General features: G+C 37.6%; 1 protein-coding gene across 8 annotated transcripts in view; it reads left to right on the top strand.

Moving 5' to 3' along the window:
- PCDH15 (protocadherin related 15) overlaps nt 1-15,592 on the top strand; it is a 979,840-nt gene that overhangs the window by 925,716 nt on the left and 38,532 nt on the right. For all 8 annotated transcript variants that reach the window (XM_072995260.2, XM_072995261.2, XM_072995259.2 and 5 more), the window contains one exon: nt 11,746-11,922. In XM_072995260.2, coding sequence (XP_072851361.2) covers nt 11,746-11,922 — 177 coding nt within the window. The remainder of the gene's footprint in view (nt 1-11,745; nt 11,923-15,592) is intronic.

Raw genomic sequence — 15,592 nt, 5'->3', positions numbered from 1 at the left:
ATTTAGCACTACTCCCAAACTATGCGCATGTTCTTTCAGGGAGAGTGCAAACCCATTAAGAACAAGTCACATAGTAAGTCTCTGACACGAGAACCATTCAACCACAGAGCATACCTCTTTTCAGGATTCAGCTTTGCTTTACTGACTGTAATCCAGCCAATTACAACATCAAGACAGTGGTCCAGCTCCTGTGTAACTTCAGCTGACTCTGACTACAAGGAAAAGTAGAGCTCTCTGTCATCAGTATACTGGTGATATTTACCTCCCTAATGAATCCCGTCATTGACTTCAAATAGATAATAAACAGCTTGAGAGCTTAAATAGAACCCTGAAGCATGGCATGGCATAGCATATTCACATGGTTATACTTGGGCATTAGCCAGCTAGTTTTTTCCATTTATAGATAAATCATTTTGTAATTGATTACAAATCATTTTGTAATTGATTACTTCCAGGAGCCAAGTGCTCCTGAAAGTACTCTTCAAAATAAATAAATAAATAAATTAAAATTTGGATAGTTCCAATATTTTGAAGTCAGGATTAGATTTTACAGGTACCAGTAACTTTTGCAGTTAGCTGTGTCGCTCAACACAATGGCATTTCTCAGGGCTTTATAATATCTATTTTTAAATGAAGAATTATTATCTGCAAATCCTTATCCAACATGTGTATGTTCAGGCTCTGATCCTCCACTGGGATTCTAGTATGGTGAAGATCTTGAAGCAAATCTCAATATACAATGTTAGGGCTTTGTTGGGTCTATTATAATAATCTCTCAGTAAATTTCATTTTCCAGTGGTGGGGGGGGAAACTCTTTCAGTATAATGAAAAATTAATACTCCCACCAGGCTTTGTTTTCTAAGAATGAACAAATAGCTATGACTTCGTTGGAAGAAGAGTCTGAGCTTTTCTGTACTGTTGTCATGGAGATAGGTATGCCTGTGGGAAATTTTGCATGTCCATGTCACACCTACACCTAATCTCCTAGTGAAGCAGAATCCAACAAATAAATTTAACCCACTGTGCACTGAGATTTCTCACCTCTATCAGCAGCAGCACTGATATAGATGATGAGCAAAGCAACTCACTGTGAATGCAACCACATAAGAGGATGTCCTAAGTTGACACCAATGTTTTTATATTGCACTTTGCACCATTAGAAATCACGTTGATGTTTCACACACAAATATTGATTTATTCGGTTGCATTTCAAATGTCTACACAGTGAACTACTCCCAATGCCACATAGCTCCCCTTCTTCTCTCACCCTTCTCTGACACTGGCACTGTTTTCTTACCTGCCCCCTTTTATGGGTGTTGCTTTTTCCTGTGGTACTTTAATACTGACAACTCTGGGAAGTTCAAGAAGGAAATGGGCAGGCTTAGAGGCCATGAGAGTGTCACGTAGAAAGGAGGAAGCAGCAAACATTGGCCCCTGCACCTTGAGAAAATGAACCCCGGACTCCTGAGGGCAGTGGTGAGGACAGAGAATCAAGGAATAGCAACTTGCAATGCTGCTGCCATCTCTGTTTTCCTTTGCAGGATTGAGGGCTGCTACTTCCATTGTGACTTCCTCTCTTTTCAAATAGTGCTTGCAGCCTGCATTTCCTGCTGTGGCTGGACAGAATGGTGACCTTTTCCCCCCCAACTGCGAGTATTTAGGAAATCTCAGAGAGCCTGCCCCTTTAAAACAGACCTAATAATTCCTCTCTCCTTACTATTCTCCTCTTCTTCTTCTTCTTCTTCTTCTTCTTCTTCTTCTTCTTCTTCTTCTTCTTCTTCTTCTTCTTCTTCTTCTTCTTCTTCTTCTTCCTTAGGTCAGTTCTTGCAATTTAAGTTGAATCTAAAGATTTAAAAATGTATGTAGAATATGTGTCCTTCCCACTATCTATCTCCAGCTAACAGAAGTCACACACCCAGACTGTCTTCACAACAATAAAAAAGCTACTTACAAGGAAATATACTCCAGGTGATTATGTAAAATAGTGTTATTAACTCAGGTGAAGTAGCATTAAACATTTAAAAACATGCTTTTAAAATATAAGCATGAACAACAATAAAAAGTGCAAGCCAGGAGTAGGGAAGATGGAATGTGGTTCACCACCTCACCACACCCCAGAAAAGCATCACTATTTCTTGCTCTAGACACACCTCTGCATCTGATCATCTGATCAAACCAAACCAGAAGACAAAAAAGTATGAAACAGCAGGAACAGCACTAAATAAATAATTTAATGCTGGTCTTTGACTGCAGTTACTAAAATTAATAAACAATAAAATACATACCAAAATATGCAATGTAAAGTATATGAAACAGTGTAGCTATGTAGTGAATAAAAGCCTGCAGGAGTGAAATCACTATTTTAACAGATAACTGTGGCAAGCTACAGCAGTTGCACAAACTCTGGCTACTTTGTTGGTAATCTGGGGATTGTTCACAAAAGAGAAATGAAATTTTAAAATTGTCTGATCTGCCTGGGAATTTCTGAAGAATCGATTAAAGGAATGCTTGACGAAGATCACAATGGAAGGAGCAGTACAGTAGGGCATGCATGACAGTTTCCATGCCCCCAATGTCACAGGGACATGTACTCCATAATATTTCCTTTGTAGAAGCATACCAGGTAAAACATTACATTGGGTTAACGTATTTCTGAACTTGTGAAATGATAAAATAGCCAAGTTGGTAGAGGATACAAATCTTTTGTCGCCTGCAGCACAATATGTAGTACCCAAACTTAAATGCTCTTGTAATTCTACAGTATATCTTGGATTCTTTGTTTTATAATTGATTTGAGTTTCGAGTAGCCAAGAGCTGTTAAACTACAGAGTCAATAATTTACCAGACAGATGCCTTTTCACTTTGATTGGGAATAATCTGTTAACACCAGTGGCTCAAGTCCTACATGGAAGTAAATTGTAATTTGTTCATTAGCATCCTGATTTTCCATTTAAAAAGGAAAGCATTTAAGGTAGTTTTTTATTACTACATCAATAATAATTTAGTGCTGGTCTTTGACTGTAGTAATTACAATTGATAAATAATGCAATACAGAACACAACAGAAATATGCAATATATAGTATGTGAAACAGTGCAGCTACAAAGTGCGTAAAAGCTTGTGTTGCAAGTATCTAAAAAAAAAGGGATGCAGACAGTGTTAAATAGGGTCAATTTAATGGGTCGAATCAAAACTGTCATGACAAGGCATACCATAATTCTCTTGCTGCAGAGATTGTCAAGGGAATAGAGTCTGTCTCAACATACGCAGACTCCCAAAGTCATCAAGTTAGAAAGGGGCACCCGACGGAAGGCTTCCAAAAGAACCCAGGGTAGATAATTCATTTCTGGTGTATAGTTTCAATAATTATTACAACTTAGCAAATTGGCCTGATGATATAAACTGAGATCAAGAAAGCCAAATCCATCTTATTTGAATGCAGGTTGCATTGTATTGATTTTATGGCAATATTTGCTAGGTATATGGAACAAATTTAAAGGTGTCCATCTGGACAAATCCAAAATATCTCTGAAATAAATTTATTGAAATTAGTGTGATCATCTGCAAAATATCCCTGCGTATCAGTATTCCAACACATGCAATCACATTGGGCAACACTGGAACTGCCAATCAGGAAAAAAAAACACTCTTTAGTTTATTCTCTCCCATTGGCAACAACTCAGATTTTATCCACTGAATGTAATATCTGGATACATCTCAAAATATATTAATAAGATAGAATGGAAGAGTTTGATTCAGAGGTGAACAATAAAATATCATCTTCATAAAGAAGTATTTTAACTATGACAGAGTTATGTGCAAGGCAATGGATAGTACAGTTTTTTGTAATGACACAGGCTAGGGGTTCCAAACACAGATCAAATATAGGAGGTGAATGAGAACAGCTCTGTGTAATATCCATTTCATGGAGACAAAGAAGATGCCATTAAACAATAGACCAGATAGACAATACACTGGATCTAGGAAATGAGCAAAGAAGCAAAGGGGGGAAGCGAAATTTAGCAAATTTGACAAAAATAAACTGCCATTGTGTTTTGTAAAAAAAAACTTGAGTGTCTTTTGCACATATGAACATTTTGATAATATAACCTCCAAAGATTTTTCTGTAAAATAATTTTTCTTTCCCCTTCATTTCTTTTTGAAAAATATTATTATTGTTATGCTTCTAGTTCTATTGCATCTCGTTCTCAGCTGTTATGTTTCTTTACTTGTTCCTAAATTTTAAACAAAAAAATATTTCAGAGAAGAAGTAACTTTGGGTTCAGATCTTCAGCTTAAACAAATGTTCAGCTTAAACATATCACCAAAATGAGCAAATGGTTTCTGTCTGCCTAGTAAGAACAGTTACAGCACTCAAATAGGGAGTGATATTTTTCCTGACCATTCCTCAATCATGGTGTATATTTGACCTTTCCTCACAATATTTAGAAATTGACCAATACATTATTAAATGACAAACAACTAGCAGAGAAAATTGAAACTGAATCACAGTCCTTACAACCCTGTTTCCCCGAAAACAAGACAGAGTCTTATATTACTTTTTGTTCCAAAAATGCATTAGGGCTTATTTTCAGGGGATGTTTTATTTTTGTTATGTACAACCATCTACATTTATTCAAATGCAGTCATGTCGTCTTCTGGTTGCTGCACAATGGTGGAGAGCAGGGTTTCACTTAGCTAGGGCTTATTTTTGGGGTACGATTTATACTACGAGCATCCTGAAAAATCATACTAGGGCTTGTTTTCCGGTTAGATCTTGTGTTAGGGGAAACCGGGTACGAACTGATGCAGCTGAAGAAATGCTAATTTTGGCAGTCTGACAGTCTTGTAAAGTATATGTAAGAACATTGTAAATATTCCAATTCATTCACTCATCCACTTTATACCCTGCTTGTCTCCCAGAAAAGGGACTCCAGGTGCCTTAAGTACAATAGATTTAAAATATAACAAAATATAATAGATTCCGATATTTAAAAGCTGTTAAAAACTGAAGAAAACCATTTAAAAGACAATGAAAATACATTCTTTTAACAGCCAGTTACTGCCCAAAGCCTACTTGCCTGTCAGCTGCAGGGCACCAAGGGGAAGGCCCATCTGACTTCCCTTGGTAGAAAGTTTCACAGCTTCGGATCAGCCAGTGATAAAGTGTTCTTTTGCTTACTCACTAGCCACAACATCTTAGACCCACTGGCATTTCCAAACACTTCTGGGAAATAGCCCCATCTAAGTGCATTACACGAATATAAGTGGAATGTAATCAGCAGTCGTGAGGAACTGTTGTAGCTAGTGACTAGTTTTAACTGTGCAAATGCATTCCTGGCCACAGCCAAAACCTAGGCACCAAGGCTCAAAATACAATCCAGAAGCATACCAAAGTTGTGAATCTGAGTTTTTAGGTTTGTAACCCCACCCAGCAAGAGGCTGAATCCTTACGCCCTGGTCTGCCTTTCAGCTAACCAGGAACACCTCTATCTTGTCAGGATTAAGTTCAGTTTATTCACCCTTGTCCAACCCATCACTGACATGGGACACTTCTCTAGAGAAGAAACAGGATCCTTGATTTTGGGTGAAAAGAACATTGCCAACAGTTCCATGTATATGTGAAATAGCTTGGGGGACAGGATGAAAATCCATGAGACCCCACAACCAAAGTTTGAAATATTGGGAACTTTTCAGTATGGTGAGATTCAAAGAGGTGTTTTTTTCAGTAGAAGTCTTATTGCTGCCTCCTTTAGGATGTCAGAACTCTGCTTTGCTGTAAGGAGGCATTCATCACTCCCTGTACCCTTGGTCAGCCCCACCAACTTTTATAAGCCAGGAAAGGTGAGGGTCCACGCATGCAATGGCTCTCACCTCTTCAAGGATTCTGCCCACAACTTCAGACTGTTCTGTTTACAACTTTAGAAACCAGAACATACCCATTATCATGGGACAAGCAGGGTCCAAAGTTACATACACAGTAGATGTGTCAACTGGAGCATCCAAGTCAGAGCAATTGTGCCTGCAAGGCAGTGTGCAAATTCTTTATAGCAGGTTGTTGAATGATCTGCATCTTCTTCTCATGTCCCAGAGCATTTAAGATAGCTCCCCTGGACTACTTTGAGCAAATAAAATAACAAGGGAAAAGAAGGCTTTCTTCACCACTACCGCATAGGCCTTTCAGTGGGTGTGTTCAGGCACACCTGATCTGAGTTGTTGTGTTTTTTTTTTTTTGCCATTGTTGCTTTAGTCTGCATCCCACTCATCTTACCAATGCCATGTCCCTAGGAAAAGAGTGCTTTCCTGACCACGTTCTATAAGAGGGGATACTTTTAGGAGCAATTGTGCCAATTGCCCTGCCATTACCCCTTCCAGAGGTCAACCGGAGCATCAACAAAGCCAATTGCTCAAGCAGCAGGGTCCATCCAGAAAACATTGGGATTTATCAGCTTATTGGGGAAAACCATCCCTACTGTAGGGCTTGGAGAGCTGTTTCAATCTTTATGGATAAACTGGAAGTTTTGGTTTATGAGAAAAAGATAAAATTTAGCACTACTGAGTTTTAAGGGGTAAGAAACAATATTTTCTGTTACTAGGAGTTATGCTAACAAGTCCCATAGTTCCAATTTTTCTTATTTTATTATATCCAGATGATTAATTTTTAAATACACAGTTTAGAAAACAGTGGCTGAATTCCCATTGCTTTGTCATGCATGTGTAAGGCACAAAACATAATATTCAGCTATACCTAGCCTGCAATTAACAAGTCACAACTGGGATTCTTCAGTGCCCCCCCCGCGTGCTGCTTTCGTGCATGCTTGAAAATCCCAGCAGGGACTCCTTAATTACCAGATAAGAGGGATTGATGTTGCACCTTCCAAATTTATAACAAAAAAAAAAGGGATTCCAGCCACTAATTTCTTAGAAACTTGTCAGATTTGAAAATCTGGTTGTGGAGCATGATAAATAAGGTTCTTCTAAAATATAATGGTTGAAATCTTCTTGCAAATAGGGTAGCTTTTGGAGGTGAATGGCCATAAGCTAAGAAATATCTGAAAATTTTGTCTGTTGCATGACAATTGTAGGATTCAGTATGCAACAAATATTGCCTATGAAGATTTCTTAATTTAAGACAATTCACTTAAATGTTTACACCATTTGTGTAATTGCACAACAGGATTTCAGCTAATGTCCACATATACTAGTGATTAACAAACATGGGTCCCCAGATGTTCTTGGACTAAAACTCCCAGAAGCCTTCATCAGTAGCTTTGTTGGACAGGTTTCTGGGAGTTGTAGTCCAAGAACATCTGAGGACCAAGGTTGGGAAACACTGACATATACCAATGTCCATTAATGTTGTAAGATAAAAGCCTGTAAGTTCTCTTTGTGTAATTTTGTATCAGATATAATTCCGAGAAAGAAATATATTTAATGCAAGAGTGGCTACTAGGTTAGATCATACCTGTTACTACTGAAGTAAAACAATACCATCTGTTGTTAAAAGAATGGTTAAGGAAATTGGGTGATTATCTTTTATTAGTCAGATTGACAGCATTTCATAAATCCTCAAATGCTTTTGAACTTGTTAATGAGTCCAGGAGCTGTTTTTATTAAAAATCCCTTTATCAATGGATTATTAACAATGTTAATGTAGTAAATCTAATATGGAAGGTAATAGCTTTCTTTTTGTAAAGAAAGGTGGATTTCATTGCGTGAAACATTTCTTTCAACTTGTGTGTGACTATTAAGAGGCAAAAGGTGCAGGAGACAAAGAAGTGAAGCAGAGCCCTCTTGAAATATCTGAGTGGGCAGGCAGACTAGCATGAAAGCTGTAGCTTAATAGTGGTAACAGTGAACAGAGAGAGAGTCATCCTGTGTGGCTAGCCCCATTTACTGGATGGCTTACTAAGGGCCTGTTTAACGCAATAGTTCAGAATTTGTATTGATATACATTTAAATTGATTCCGAGTCATGTGACATCACATGGTGTTTGAACTGCAATTTGTGTTCCCTTGAAATCAATGTTTAATCTGGTGTTTTTGAAGCAACACCCTTGCCAGAAACATGTGCTCTCTCCCCAACCTCAGGCTGGAATTCAGAGAGGAAGGCAGGTGGGTGTGTACAGTAATGTTAAAAATACATCATCTTTGAATTCTCTTGCTTCACATACCAGGACATAATAAAACTCATCTGCTCCTCAGCAGATCTGGAAATTAGGTAAATATACTGTGTCATGATTTGTTTAACAAAAATAAAGCCAAATTGGAGAAGCCACATGAGAAAAACTACAAACACCCTTTCTGCTTCCATAGGAATTAGGAAACTAAGTAGCTAAGTAACAGCCAGGTGCTGCAAACCAAATACCCTTGAGTTATTAATCATCAGCGTGACCACTTCTATAAAAGCTTATGTTTTAGCAGTTTGCTGATCCAGAGCATTCAGTTGTGTGTTAACACAATGCCGAGGAAGAAACATATCAGCAATGACCGTAAAGAAGCAATTGTTGCTGCCCATCAGTCTGGGAAGGCTTATAAGGCTATTTGCAAAAATGTAAAATCCATCATTCTACAGTGAGGAAGATTATTCACAAGTGAAAAACATTCAATACAATTACCAGTCTTCCCAGGAGTAGACATTCAAGCAAATTCACCCCAAGATCAGACTGGGCAACGCTCAGAGAAATTGCAAAAAAACAAAACAAAACAAAAAACCCAAGAGTTACATCTCAAACTCTACAAGCTTCAGTTAGCATGTTAAATGTGAAAGTTGATGACAGTACAATTAAAAGGAGACTGGAACAGTATGTTTTGTTTGGAAAAGCTGCAGGCTGCTTGGTGGCCTAGCTTCTCTCCAGCCCCCACTCATGTACAGAGGTGTTTGTATAGATGGAATTAATTTAAATGGGTTGATTCCACATCCACATTAAAATAAATGGACCTCTGTCAGAGGAATTTAAAAAAACTCCCTGCCACTCCAAAACAAAACAAACAAACACACACACACACACACACACACACACACACACACAATTTCCTGTCAAATTAACCTATTCTTACACATGCATCATGTATTCATCATTTTTACAGCTATTTAAAAGACACTACAGTGGGGTCTTGACTTAAGAACGGCTTGAGTTAAGAACATTTTGACTTAAGAACCGCTCTCACAGGAAAATATTGACTTGACTTAAGTACTTAGATTTGAGTTAAGAACTAAAAAAAAACCACGTGGGAGGCAGGGAAAGTGCAAAATTTGAACTTTCAGTTAACTGTTGGCCAGTGAAAAGGGTGCCTGTCTGCTTCCTCACTCCTCCCAGCGTTTAGAGAGTGGATTGGGAGTCTTCAGACTGCCTGGTACTGCCTGGACTGTATTTTCCCTGCCTTCCCTGAACCTTTCTTGACCTAAGAAAAAAAGAAACAAAATATCCCCCTCTAGTGGTCGAAGGCGGAATAGAAGCTTCCCATTAGTTTCTATGGACGGAAAAGAGCAGATACGGATCAAATGGTTTTCAATGCATTCCTATGGGAAATGCAGATTTGAGAACTTTTTGACTTGAGAACCACCTTCCAATACGGATTAAGTTCTCAAGTCAAGACCCCACTGTAAATCCGAATTAAATAGAGGTGGGTTTTAAAGCAATGAGGGAATGAAAGCTATTTATGCTATTGTTGCCAAATTCAGCAAGGACAAGTCACAGGAGGAGGGGTGACAAAACTAATCAAAGAAAGAAACTGAAAGAAGAAACAAAGTGCAATGCAGAGAGACAAGGTGTGGTGCTAAGAGAGACAGGATGGTACTGCAGGGTGTAGACAGGAAAGGGAAATTACATAGAAATGTGTGGAAGAAAGAAAATGGTGTGTGAAAACATAAAATGAGAGAGGTGAAAGTGTGGGTAGGTAGTGTAGTGGTTTAAAGAAAGGGAATGGAGTTTGTAGTACTGGCCTGAGGCAGAAAAGAGGGTCATAAAAGTTCTGTTTTGGCAAGCATTTAATGTAAGCCATTTTAAGAATTGTATAAATATAAATGCACATCCATTGGCTATATCTACAAAAGCCTTTTTCCATGAACAGATTTCATTTGCTAGTGCCAGGACAATTGTGAACTGTGCATCCCTGATATGTTGTGTATTTTTCTAGCTACGTAGCTTAAGCTACATTTCAACAATTTGTCAGATTCTGTATAATGCATGTGGTTTAACTGTAAGTCTCTTTATTTTCCTGTAGTAAACCTGTCAGCTTAGCACTCCAATTATTTCGCCTGGTGTAAAACTTATTTTATGTCTTTAGGACTGTTGGATTGTTACCTTTGAAATTAATGTTCGGAATCTCCGGCAAGAACAACAGGCTAAGACACACACAGCTGATACTGAAGCCAATTTTTATTTAAGAAGTACAGCTGGACTCTTCATCTTAAAAGCAGAGAAGAGTCCCGATTAGAAATTGCATAGGCATTTTATAGGGTTTTACACAAAGAGCCATAAAGAGAAGTATTACGATTGGTGCCTTGAACCCATACCTTTCAATCCTGCTTGTTATTGGCCACAGATATTTTGTAAATTCATTCTATTGGTCCCGTTTGAATTTCTTATGTAGTACCTCGTGTCCCTACCCCAAAAAGAGTCAACGTGTCTACTCTGAGCATGTCTGGATTTAGCTTATCTCTATTCACATGTTTATGTAACTCTTGTCTGTCTTCCTGGGCCTTGATATATGGCCTTCAAAAGAAGCAGTTCTCCTCAATGTGTTAAACTCCAGATGACTGTAGCTTCCTCCCCCCTCATTCCATCTCTAATTGTTATGGGAAACGAAACCCAAATACTCTCTTCTTGGAGACATTATCTCTTACGCCTGCGTTGACATGCAAGAATGTGAAATGCTAGGTGTAAGTCTTTCTGGCCCAAAGGTCAGGAGTTCCCGGATTGAATTAAAGGCACCCAGAAAAGAGATATACATACACATATAGATATAAATGTATACTAAAATAATCAATAAATGCAAGGATTAAATCATAGTACATTACAAAATAGCATAATCAATGCAGGAAATAGTGTTATTCCAAGTACTTGTGTTACATTATAATTCAATAAGGGCCTGGTCTCAACTACAAGGGCATTATAACAGAAAATGTAATCTTTTGTTAGAGTTCTGTTACAAAGGTTACAAGGTATTTTGATTTCAGACTACATAACCCATACAATGCTTAAGACTCATTACAGAAAAATCTGTTGTTGAAAATATACATCAACCAATAAGAATAAAACATAAAAGAATACAGCATAATATTGCTTGTTAAAATAAGGTTTCATCTTGGCCCACTCACAGGATGTACTACTACCTGCTCTCTTAAGTTGTGCTATCTGTACCTATGAAATATTCCACTAGAACTCATGGTGGGCATATTTTGTGTGTGAAAATTTATTTGCTTTCTATAAAGAGATGAGGCCAACTCCTGTATAATGCTAGCAGTTTTATTTGTGAGATATCACTGGAATTTCCCCAAAGTTATTTAAAACTCAAATGCTGTCAATAAATACAAAGAAGTAAAGGACACAAAGCTTGAGGAGTATTTCCCTGTTGTTACATTTTTCTTTGGGAACTATTCAGTTTTTAAAAAATTGGATATTGTTTCCAGTCCTTTAGGGTCTGTGGAGTGTTAACCTCAAGAACTAAACTTTTGTCTCAATGCAAAATGATCAAATGCCAAAGAAGTCACAAAATATGTTTTCATTGCCTTCCATGATCAGGATTTTGGAACGCTACGTTCAGGACCAGATTCCTGGTGCAAAGGTTGTGGTAGAATCTATTGGTGCTCGCAGATATGGAGATGGCTACTCAGAAGAAGATTATCTGAAATCAGACCTTATGATCTATGCCATTGATCCTCAAACAAATCGTGCCATAATGAGGAACGAGCTTTTCAAGTATGTATATAATGCCATTGTGACAACAACCTGAATATCTGTACTATAAAACAGTTCTGTTTGTATAGAACATTTCTATATTTATTTTTGTAATTGTGCCTTTACCCCACTGAGCAGCAAAATCAGTGGGTGTTTTTTTCCTTCATGTCACTGAGAGACAGACACATTGTTAAGTACAATTGGGTTCATGATGCATCTAACTCCTATTTATAATCATAGTTAATTCCACAGAGGAATGGTGTGTAAGTTTTTAGTGCCCATAGATATGGAGTTTGTCTTGCATAATACTTTGTAGAATGAAATTAGCATTGTCTTACTCACTAAATGCTTTCAGACAATCATATTTAAACTAAATAATCATTTTGGCTAAGCACAGAGCCCTTTACTTTGACAAGCTGTACCAAATTAACTGTAATTTTCCATTTAGTTGAAACCAAGAAACTATATTTAGCACCATCATAATAAGCTAGTCTATTGAGTCAGAGTGAAGTACCCTATCTTATACCAGATCTATTAACCACACTTACCAATTCACATGCAACAAGAAAGATTTCCTGATTTGTCATGTGGTTCATATGAAAGGAGGAGTGAAGATGCTGACTGCTGGGGAAGAGGGACCAAGCTTTTGATTTTATTATCCAGACTCACCCAGAATCATTCCAACATTTCCTTCCCACTGCTGATGTATTATTGGATCAGATGTGGGAATTTTTCATTTATTATCCAGCTTTATGGTGGGAGAAAACAAGTCTGTGTCTAGTTCTATGTGCCAGGAACAAAACAAAACAAAAACCAACAATAATTTTTTTCACTTCAGACAAAAAAAATGGACATAAAACACAGAATGGTGGTGAACACAGATCTCTCAAACAGCTGAGCAGGCAAAACAGTGTCAACTGTACATTGACTGGTGGAGATGGTGACTACCATGTGACTCATCTGAAATCATTTTCCATACTTTAAAAAGTGGAAGGCACCACAAATAGAGCCAGCTATACATTTCCCTTAATGTGCAAGTTTTTATTTGGTACATAGATGATTCAGTTTTGTGTACATTCACTTACAGTATGAAATTGTATTGCCAAGATTTTCCATCTCATATGATACTGCTTGCATGAATGCTAACAGCTCTTGCTGAATTGTGTGGTCAGAATGGTACCTGTATCTATATAATCCTCATTTTTGACATACATATGGATGCTGACAATTCTATGTTGGTGATTGCTAACATTCACTGGTAGATGTGCATGTTCATATTGTAGACGTGCACAAACTTTGCCTGGGACTTTCTATAGTCCTGTAGATGTCAACAGCTAGCAAATTCACAATGCTAGCAGCAGAGATCTGTTTATGAAGGGCCTCACATTTGTATAGACATTTGTGCAGATATTTTGTTTGCCCAACTTATATTGTCTGTTTCTCTGTATATACGGACGAATGGGAGATCATTATTCTTTCTCCCAATATGTTGATGCCTGTTGCTGTTTTGCATGCTTTGTACTTTTTCTCCCTTAAGGAGAATCTGATCAAAACACTCAGTGATGGAATAAGACAATCTGTCAGTCATGTGCCTAGGAAACAAATACCTGTGGATTAGCTCATGAATTGTGATTCATTGGAGGAATCTTATTCCTCAGAGTTCCAAACCATGCATAGATGAATTACAGCAGAAGTGAGATAGAAAAGCGAGTGGATGTTAAGAAGACAAACTGCTCTATATAGCCACATGATGGATGGAGAGAGAGAGGTTAGAAGTAGTTACTGGATAAGAGAGTGCTTTACAATCTAATATTCTAAAGACAAGTAGCAAATATACAGACTGACAGTGACAAATGATGGAACATAGAGAACAAAACAAGAAAACATCAGCTTTATTTTATTATTCCTAACCTCTTGATAATATTGGCTTGCCTTTTTCCCATTACACCCCAAACAAAAGAAAGAACAGCTAATATTTCACTGTATTTGCAAAGTATAGCCTGAACAGCAATCAATTATGTTCCACAGCTATCATAATTAAGGAGATTACACCCATGTAAATGCCATATTAGTACAGTACAGCCTCAGTCACTCATTCTGCCACCTGTATCTTTTTCTTTTCTGTTTTTAAAAACATATGATAATCTATCCCATATCATATCATCCATTCATTTGTGACATCCCTGTATTACTAAAGACAGCAAAATAACATCAAAAATTCCCCAAACTGGTCAAATATCAAAGTTTCTGCCGTACTACAGAATAAAATAATGAAAAAGGAGCAGTGGAAATACGCCTGTTCTAATAACATTTAATCATAATGACCAGTATCATATTGTTGATATCAACTAATAATAGACCCACTGAATCAGTTGCTGAACTGTAAACTAATATAAATACCATTGAGTCAACAGGTCTACTCTAGTTGGGACTAGTGATAAAATACTGACCCTTGAGTCCCAGTTTGGGGAGAAAAGAAGGGGTTGAGATTTAATACATAATAATCAAAAGTTTTTTAGCTTCAATCCAAGTTACTTCTAAGAAAGTATGTTTGGGATTTCAGCCTAAATGATATTTTGTAGAAAAAAGATTTCTGAGTTAATAACTTTCTTCCTCAGATAAACTAAGTCCTGTACACATTTGTGATTTTTCATAATGGTCTTCAATTTGTTGGGGAAATGTCAGCTTTCTTTTTCTTTTTTGCCCATACCTCAACCAACCTAACTGTTAAGTGGTCAACAGCTTAATTATGCACATGCTTGCCTGGACTCCCAGTTTAAGTGTATACAGGAGGGTAGCCTGAACAAGAAAAGTGTTCTTTATTACCACTAGCAACAGTAGCAGCCTTTGTTCATTATTATGAGATTTTAGTGATTTGGTATACTGTATTCGGAAAAAAGTGGGCCAAGGCATCAACTTGTATAATTAGATCTTAATTTAATATACAGACTTTGTACTAAAGAAGGTTAAAATGAGAAATGTGAAGAAGGTGTGCAGTTTCCTGTTTTGAACAGCTACTGATTAACACAGGCTTAGAAGCAACCTAATTAAAATGTTTCTTGTGCTTGCACAGTCAGCTTATTCTTTTCCCCCCTCTTCAAAAGCTTTCAAATATTCAAATCAGCAAAATCCTGGGGAATACTTTCTTGGCTTTGGGGTAGAGGTGAATGAGTATCAGCTTAGCAAAGTAAAGGAGAAAAATGAGTGAGAGTTTCAGTCTGAAGCATTAACATGTTCTAGCTTGTGGCAGGGAACCTCCAGAGGTTTGGTTCAGATAAGCTCAGATGCTTATCCTAATCTCAAAAGCAACTCCACTGGTACTTTATTTCACCTAATCCTGATTAAGAGGCTTTGAAGGGGTTTCCGTGACCCTTCCTGCCCTGCCGCACTTGCATGAAGGATAATTTAGAGTTGACTTTCAGGGTCCTTGGGTAGAGCAAGCCAGGCTCCTCAGCCACCTGTTTTCTCTTTTTTTACATCCCTTGTGACCTTCTCATCTAAAGTATTACCTTCAGGGATTGGATGCTTAGCAGAAAGGATAACTTGAGAGGAATAAAAAGTGCATGATGATTCGCCTTGTCCTATAGAGTCTAAACTGATGTTTTAAATCCTGTTTATAATTATAGGACAATAAACTAATCCATGGTGAAAGGTTGTGTAGTATAAGAGCAGAGATGGCTTTCCACAATGC

The sequence above is a fragment of the Pogona vitticeps genome, chromosome 3 (genome assembly GCF_051106095.1).
Source record: "Pogona vitticeps strain Pit_001003342236 chromosome 3, PviZW2.1, whole genome shotgun sequence".
Taxonomy (NCBI): Eukaryota; Metazoa; Chordata; class Lepidosauria; order Squamata; family Agamidae; genus Pogona; species Pogona vitticeps.
This window is presented reverse-complemented; position numbering and strand designations above follow the sequence as displayed.